Consider the following 8,703-nt stretch of genomic DNA (forward strand, 5'->3'; position numbering starts at 1 on the left):
GAGCAAAATTTAGTCAGTATTTTCTCTCTTTTTTCTATGTAACACTGAAGTAGTTTTCTGAAAAATTGCCATTCTTTTTCTCAATTTTTTTTAATTGAAAAAATATACCATCCTTTCAAAATAAGAGATGTTGCTTTGTTGTTGTTAACCTAAGTAAAAATATTGTCCTATTATTGAATTTTTCAACTCCATAAAAGAAAAGAAATATATTTATTTCATTCCAAAATGAGGGCATAGTTAGTGTTATTCAATTGTAGTTATGTTATTGGTACTGGGCTATCGAATTAATGGGTGGTGTGAGGTATGTATTGCTCGATCTTCTTTGTGGATAAGCCATTTAACCCTTGAGTATATTTAACTGAATATTTGTACCCTTTGTTTGTTTACATTAAGAACATGGTGTCAAAACTTGAGTGGGAGGAGATTTATAATAACACTTGAGATACTCTTAGCTCATTTTATATTATCTCCAATGAAACGACATATTCGAGGGGAGGTACAATTTTTTACGCTATTTGTAGATGATATATGTAATAGACTTAAATCTAAAAATGGAGTATGACTAAGACACAGTACATGAAGTACAAGTATAATGATGATGCATCACATGAGACACAATACATGAAGTACAAGTATAATGATGCATCACATGAGATGGATGTGGAAGTGAGGATCGATATGTAGGTCATTCCCATGATAAGAATCTTCAAGCATAATAATTCAAGAAAATGAAGAGATCAACAAGTCATACATTGTATAGAAACAGATGAGACTGAATACTTTAATCTCAACAAATTTTTACTTATTTAACACAAAATGAAAATCAGTGAAAGCATATGTCTCAAACACATACATAGGCGATGGACCAATGACAGATATGTGTCATTATGTAACGACAAGAACAATATGCTCTATTCAAACGTTATATTCATTAAAATAAATACAATACAACAAGATACAATAGAATACAACATAATATTTTTGCTTTTTGATAGCAGTCGTGACCAACAACCATCAGCTCTCAACTTGCTGATAAGGTGAGAGCTTCAAGCTTGATTTCATGTGACGCACCCTCCGCACAAGCACCACCCACCGAAGGGGGACGGAGAAAGCTACATGCCTAAAACTTTCAACTCTTTCTTTCTAGTTTAAAAGTGTGAAAAAACTCCTATATTCATAGAGAATAAAAAATAGTAAGCATAAACACATCTTATGTCACAATCTTCTAGAAGAATCACAACATTTCAAAAATGTCATAAAACTATTAAAAAACCCACAACTCTATAAAAAAAAAGTTATAATCCTTCGAAAAAATCACTACTATCAATTTGAAAAGTGTCAGCTTTTAACATAATATAGAGTAAATAAATCAATCAATAAATATAATATAAAATATAAAATGTATACAAAATTGAATGTTTAAGTTAAAAATATTATAATAATTTAACATTAAAGCCAGACTATTCATACTTTTAAAATAGTATAATATAATATATATACACAATACTAATATTAGTAATCATTAAAATAAAGTATTACTTTGGCTAAAATCCATTTATGCATCAAGAAAATCACAAATTGATTTTTAAAATCTCAATATTAATTATTTGGTACTTTATGAATTCCTTTTGAGGAAAAACAAAATAATCTTAAATAATAGGAGTACTTTAATTAGTGGAACCAAGTATTAAAGGTAAATATCATTTCCCCAAAAATCCTAATAATTAATTTAGGCCGATCAAGATTGAACTCACACGGAACCGCCAGCCCGCCGCCATCTCCAGCCGTAATTGTGATCGGAAAAAGTAAAGAGAGAAGAAGAGTAAGGTGAGAGATATCAACGGCTGTAAGTTGGGATCGCAAAACAAGCTCAGTGGACAACTTATTATTAATACTGAAATCCTGAGAGCTCAAAGGAGTTTTTCGATGTCGCAGAAATTCTCTGCCACACTCAGAATTGGGGATTTAAATGATTACATAGCTCCCTCACAGGGTTGTGTAGTTTCCCTCAAAACTAATTCTAATAGAATCAACAAATCCGAGGTACACATTTTTTTTTTGAAGATTAGGGTTTTATTTTTCATGGAAGGTTTTGACATATTTCCTTTGATGAATCAGCATGAAGTAAAGCAATTTCGTATTTTTGAGATTTTCGGTGTAGGGTAAAAAATGCATTTGAGCTCTTAGACATGGATTTTGTTCTTGTTAATTCAAATTTAGACTTGTAGGATATGGGGGTAAAGAGGAACCTTTATGGTTAAATATTGAATTTTGTGCAAGGGTGTGAGTTAAAATTGACTTGTATCTCTTTGGACTGCAATTGGTTTGTTGCGGTTGAAGAACTAGTCCGCTTAATTAATGTTATTAATGCTTTTTTTTGGCGGATGACCAGAATGTGGGAAAAGCTGGAGCTTTGAGCAAACCAGTACAAACAGAACCCGTCAAAATTTCTCTCAAAGATTGCTTGGCGTGCAGGTATTATCTCTTTTCTCTAGCTAGGATATAGCATTCTAGGTAACCAATAATTATCTGGACAAAGGAGTGTAAACCAATAATTAATCTAATGCAGTTAAAATCATGTCAATCAAGTCCAAAGTCTACTATAAGTATTGGATTTTGGAATAAAAGATGTACTTTTTAGGTTTTTAGTAGCCAGTTTGCTGATACTAAATTTCTAATTTCTTAATTGATTAATTTCAACCACATCGTTTTCTTAACAACTAAGATATCATCGTATCAACTATGTATATATTAACTAGTGTTGTGCTACTTAAGTCTGTGAAAACACGTTAGCCTTAGCACCTTGATGCTACACTAAAGAGCTATGTGAGACAAAGTGCACAACTTGGCTTCACCAAGCTTCGGGCTTAAGTGTGCTTTAAGTGACCCTTTAACAACACTAGCCCTGGCTAGAAATCGACTGACGATTCAAATACTGAATCTTTTAATTGTTTTGGTTATAAGGAATTTGGTGCAATGTTGGTATATTAAAACTCCTGCGCTGGTCCTTGTTTGCTGTGAGTTCAGCTCCTATAAGTTACTCATAAAAATGTTACTTGGTAGGTTTATTAATTTTATTTAGTTTTACTTTGTATTTGAATTTTGTTTCTTGGGAAATTTAAAACAAATGTCTTCCTCTGTATGTATGATTTAACAACGGTGAACAACTGAGCTTGTTCCTTGATTGCAGTGGGTGCATTACATCAGCAGAAACAGTCATGCTTGAGAAGCAGAGCTTAGATGAGTTCCTTTCCAATTTGGAAAAGGGAAGGACGGTTATTGTCTCTCTCTCACCCCAGTCTAGGGCCGCTCTCGCTGTTCATTATGGACTTTCTTCACTTCAGGTTGGTTTTGGTGCGGGTATTTTCATATTTGTAGTTTACTGTCTGCTGTACATCTTCTCACCTGATATGACCGATGTGAATATTACTTCCATCTTTTTGCTCCTTGTCAGGTTTTCAGGAAGCTCACAACACTTTTTAAGTCTCTGGGTGTGAATGCTATATTTGATACCAGCTGCAGTAGAGACTTGACCCTAATAGAATCTTGTAACGAGTTCATGGAGCGATATAAACAATCCCAATGTACTAGTAGTGGTGAGTCAAAGCCACCTTTACCTATGCTTTCTTCCGCATGTCCAGGTAATGGCTTCATTTGCTTTGGTATTTTTCTTAATTTCTCACTTGGTGTTCTATGATATGTTCTAATTCTACTGTTGTTGGTGTTGAAATTGTAGGTTGGATATGTTATGCTGAGAAGACCCTTGGTTCTTACATTCTTCCATACATTTCTTCAGTCAAGAGCCCCCAACAAACTATTGGTGCAGTCGTCAAGAATTTTTTATGCTCAAAGCTAAGTGTAAGGTAGCTTATTGCCATCTCATCTTTTTAGCATTATGCATTACCTGTAAACTGTGATCTTCCATTTCTTTTGTTGTTGGACTGTCCCAAACATATTATGCATAAGCCATTTTATTGCATATATGCGCTAAGCAATTATGTTTTTTTTCTGTTGTGCTTCCCCATCCATTTTATGCATCCTGCTAGAAATAAAAAAAATTACAGAGCAAATTCATGCTGGCCGTTTGATATTTCAGCATATGTGATGTTGCATTTTCGTTGGTGGAAAGTTGAAATGTTTTATAATGTTCCTAAAATTAAGCTGTAAGTTTTTGGAGCTGGTCACAGTCGATTGGTGCTTGATAGAGCTTTTTTATACAGACCAGAGGATATATACCATGTGACTGTAATGCCATGTTATGACAAGAAGCTCGAGGCTGCTCGTGAGGATTTTGTGTTTCAAGTAGATACAGATAGTGAAAAAATTATGGAGGTTGATTCAGTTTTGACAACAGGAGAGGTTTTGGATTTGATACAGGTAAGAGAGTTTCCTGCTTCTCAGTATTCCATTCCTGTAGAGCACTAATGTGAGATAGCTTGCATTTGGAATATTTGCAATTTTTCTCATTTTCTATCTGTTGTTTACTTATAGTCAATATCTCTCCTCATTGATGTAGTTAAAAGCAGTCGATTTTCAATCCTTGGAAGAGTCCCCCCTAGATAAATTGTAAGCATTTTTATACACCTTGCATTTATATTCTCATTTCTTGATGTAAATCTTACATTTGATTGCTTATATGTACTCTTAAAGGTTCACAAATATTGATGAGAAGGGCCATCTTTATGGGGTTCATGGAAGCTCTGGAGGATATGCAGAGACCATTTATCGTCATGTTGCGAAAGTGCTTTTAGGTCAAGAAGTTAAAGGCCCTTTAGCATTCAAGACTATAAGGAACTCTGATTTCCAAGAAGTGAGCCTAGAAGTAAGTTTTGCTTCAGCATTCTCCTAGAAGCATGACTTTATAGAATGTAGTTAACATGTCCCTATAATGTTCTATCAATTCAAGTACCTGTAGGCTGAGACTGATATCTTGTGCGTAGACAATTGTATCTATAAAGTAAGGGTTTCGATCTGTTAACAAGGGTATGATTTGGTGTTTGGTCATTTGTGGAGCTGCTAATTTGATGGCTTATGTCAAAGTTTATTGTATTTGGTGGTGGATGGTGTAGCCCAATCAAGTCCTAAATAGGCTAAGCACTTGAAATGCAAATATAATTGGATGAGAGTCCAAGTCGAATCCCAGAAGGAGTAAATATGAGGTGTTCAATTGATTACTTGTAGTTAAAAAAATGTTCAATTGCACTTCCAACATTTGTTCGGGCTTTGAATTTAACTAAAAATAGCAATAGAATTGAAAACAAACAAATAACTAACAAGAGTGTAAATCAAGTGATAAAAGGTACTAGGGTTATAGCCCCTAATTGATTTGCTTAAGCTAATGGGAAATACTTATCTTGTCTAATTGCTTGCTTATTGATTATGATTCAATTATAATTTGATCCATTAAAATCTCATAATAGTGATGGACATACCCAATTAAGTCCACCAGAACCTGATGGAATGCTTAAAGCTCTAGTTGTTGAACGCCCAAAGTAGAGTCTAGCTATTCCTAATTTGATTCTGTTAACTGAGTTATATAATCCCTTATAAAACCCAATTCCTTGCTAATTAATTCTTACATAGTTGTAGTTCCACCTTCCCACGTTAGAACTAAGACAATTAGGTCTTAATCTTGTGTTGACCACCACAAAGTTGCCTAGTAAGACATGGAATCAATTAGATATCATAACTCAATAAACTAATGACGAACATTTAATAACCCATTGACTTGCAAACCATTTGGGTCGACGATCATAGCTGAGACTGTAGCTACTCATGCTAGAAGTGAATGAAAAGGCAACTAACAGACAATGAATGAGTCAAAGTTGGGTTGGAATCTTCAAATGGTGCTCGAGTCCTTGCTAAAAGAAGTAGAAAAACCCCTCTTGAAAAAAAAAAAGAAGTAAAACAATGGTCCAAAACTGAAAGTGAAAATGGTGTTTTGGAGTTGTGTTTAGAATTTGCATGGCCAGATGCTGATTTTCAAATAAAGTGAAAAGATTTCCTGAAAAATGAATAATTCTCATGGCCAAACGGGTCCTAAGTTTTATAGTAATTAGCACAAAAAAGTAGTAGGCCATTGACAACTACTGACAAGATGTCTATTGCATTGAACACAGGTGAATGATAAATCTGTCCTGAAATTTGCGTTATGTTATGGTTTCCGGAACCTGCAGAATGTTGTTAGGAAATTGAAAATGGGGAAGTCTGACTACCATTTCTTGGAGATCATGGCATGCCCTTCAGGTTGACATGCTGGATCTTTCTATTTGTGAATAATAGCTTTGAGCCTTCTTGCATCAATTAACAGTTTGTTCGTCTTTAATTACCTCCCTCATGATTGTAGGATGCTTAAATGGCGCCGGACAAATAAAGCCACAACCTGGGCAGTCGGGTAAAGAGTTGATTCAGCTGTTGGAGACGGCTTATGTAGAAAATGTAAGTCACATGTTTGATAGAGTTTGTCATAATATAACCATCTTGGACTCTAGGAATTTCCTCTCCAGCTTGAAGGCTTTGCGTATAATTTGTGGCATGTCAGGAAATGTACAATGTGCAACTTGGATTGCAGAGCTTGGGAGATTCATCTCTGACTACTGTAGTAGTCAAAGATGAACATGTTGAACTGGAAGTTCACTTTTGTACTGATTTGTATGAGTGTCCCCCAACTGGGGCTTTTATCTGTCATAAAGACCTGCTTGTTTTGGTTTCTAGTTTTCCCCTGCATTACGAGATGATGAAGTTTATGAACATTGAAGCAGATTCAAATGAATGAAAATGGTTTTCTCTTTAGAAGTTGCAAAGCCATGATTGACGTGGGAACTCATTGTTTTCCTTGCACTTAAACTTTCTGATCTTATGAAACTGAATTGCCTCTGAATTCTCTTTGTTAATGTTTCAGGTTGTGGTTGCTGATCCTTTCAACAATCCCATCGTAATGGGCCTATACAGTGAGTGGCTTGAACAGCCTGGTTCAGAGAAAGCTAGGAGGTACCTGCATACTGAATATCATCCTGTAGTGAAAAGTATCACTTCACAGTTGCAGAACTGGTGAGAAAAACAAAATGTCAGCTTTTAACTGATTGGCTCAGTTCCAACTGTTCCCTTCTGGTGTTTTTCTGCAAGAGCTTCCCAAGCGGGTTTTGATACTACACTGAATTGTTCACAATCTATGTTAAATGAGTCCATGCACCACAATTGTAGGAGTCCAATTTTGGCAATGAGAGTGTTCACCACATAGTGTAAATATTGTCTTGCAAATTATACAGTAGTGTAGGGTGCAAAACATTGTTCCCCATCTGGATTGTAGTAATGTTGTACGCGTTTCATATCTCACAACCCCTGATCTTTGTTAATTTGGTCTCCTAGGGGTCGTTGTACAAAGATTAATAATGTAGGGATTTGTAATGCTAGGATTAATAGTGCATGGATTAGTAGTGTAGAGATTATTTTTACCAAGTGTTTGGTTAATCGTTTTTCTACCTCATTTTGTGTTTGGATTAAAACTTAATAATTTTTTTTCCAATTGTACCCTTAGATTATTATGTATTTGGCTTAAAGTAAATAGTTTGCAGACAATATTATTATTTTATGACCTTCAAACTAGCTAAGAAAGAACAACTTTGTTGTCATGTTAGCCTTCTTTTTTTACTTAAATTATTTGAAAATAAATAATTGTCACCTTAGTACATTGTTCACTTACAAAATGTCAATTTTCAATTTAAAAAAAAATTATCAACTTTTAAAATTGAAAAGACGATAAACAATAGTACAATTAAATAAATTATCTATATTTACATATAAAATTGTAAGTTGTAATTTTAATATGTATCTAATTTTATTGTTCAAAATATAAATAATTGAAAAATTGCACAAATATATATATATATATATATATATATAGTAACAAACAATTCTCTCTAAATAACTTGTAAGCTTGTCCTTATCCCATGGTATTATATACCATATATTACTAATATCTCCAAATGGAAGATATTAGTAATACATCATATAATACCACGTAGGAAGTATAACTAATCCATGGATTAGTTATACATAGACACAATTTTCCACCAAATATAGTACTAAATAATACCATACATAATATATGGACTATCTGTTTTAATGCAGCCTACCAACCGACCCCTTAGTTTGTTATTCGTCAGAAGAGTGACAAGTTTTTTTATGCCTTTCCTTCCTCTAACATGGAATGTGGATTTAACTCAACCATTTGCATCTCCAATACTGGTAAAAATAGCTCTTGTTTATTGCTTATAATATTACTAAAATATGCTAAAACTCGATAAACTATTAGATTGTCGGTGTTTTTTTAAAAAGAATCGACGCATTTCCATTAGTGATTTCATGTATTATTTTTTCACATAAAAATGCATAGAAACTATGCAAATCTTTTTTTAAAAATTAAAAATTAAAAAAATTGACATTTGTTCGCAATTTTTTTCTTTTTCACAAAATTTAAATGGTACATTAACAATTAAATTGATAGGTTTAAATGTAATTGAGACGAAATGAAAATTGGGAGACGAGAGGTTTTGGATTCAAATGATATTTGTGGATAAAGATTCGGAAAATTAGATTGGGAATCGTTTGTATAGATTCGAGTAACCCTTGATTTTGTGTATAATAGTGTTGATACATTATTTATACATATGATTATATAGAACAGACGCATCATTTATAAAA

At 33.6% G+C, this 8,703-nt stretch overlaps 1 protein-coding gene across 2 annotated transcripts; it reads left to right on the forward strand.

The window, feature by feature from the left end:
* Window positions 1-1,639: 1,639 nt before the first annotated feature.
* Window positions 1,640-7,494, forward strand: LOC101244212 (cytosolic Fe-S cluster assembly factor nar1). Of its 2 annotated transcripts, XM_069287608.1 has the most exons (12): window positions 1,683-2,043; window positions 2,393-2,475; window positions 2,965-3,059; window positions 3,191-3,344; window positions 3,455-3,641; window positions 3,737-3,863; window positions 4,221-4,377; window positions 4,517-4,566; window positions 4,651-4,822; window positions 6,120-6,246; window positions 6,347-6,438; window positions 6,902-7,458. In XM_069287608.1, exons 4-12 carry the CDS (start codon window positions 3,219-3,221, stop codon window positions 7,052-7,054), a joined length of 1,191 nt encoding a protein of 396 aa, XP_069143709.1. In that variant the 5' UTR covers window positions 1,683-2,043; window positions 2,393-2,475; window positions 2,965-3,059; window positions 3,191-3,218; the 3' UTR covers window positions 7,055-7,458.
* The last annotated feature ends 1,209 nt before the right edge of the window (window positions 7,495-8,703 follow it).

The sequence above is a fragment of the Solanum lycopersicum genome, chromosome 8 (assembly GCF_036512215.1).
Source record: "Solanum lycopersicum chromosome 8, SLM_r2.1".
Taxonomy (NCBI): domain Eukaryota; kingdom Viridiplantae; phylum Streptophyta; class Magnoliopsida; order Solanales; family Solanaceae; genus Solanum; species Solanum lycopersicum.

What these genes read in the sequence shown, in the direction of transcription:
- LOC101244212 (XM_069287608.1), top strand. Translation starts at nt 3,219, where the DNA reads ATGCTTGAGAAGCAGAGCTTAGATGAGTTCCTTTCCAATTTGGAAAAG. An exon ending in GCTTTCTTCCGCATGTCCAG is followed by an intron (nt 3,642 to 3,736) that starts GTAATGGCTTCA and finishes TTGAAATTGTAG; the next exon opens with GTTGGATATGTTATGCTGAG. An exon ending in TGCTCAAAGCTAAGTGTAAG is followed by an intron (nt 3,864 to 4,220) that starts GTAGCTTATTGC and finishes TTTTTTATACAG; the next exon opens with ACCAGAGGATATATACCATG.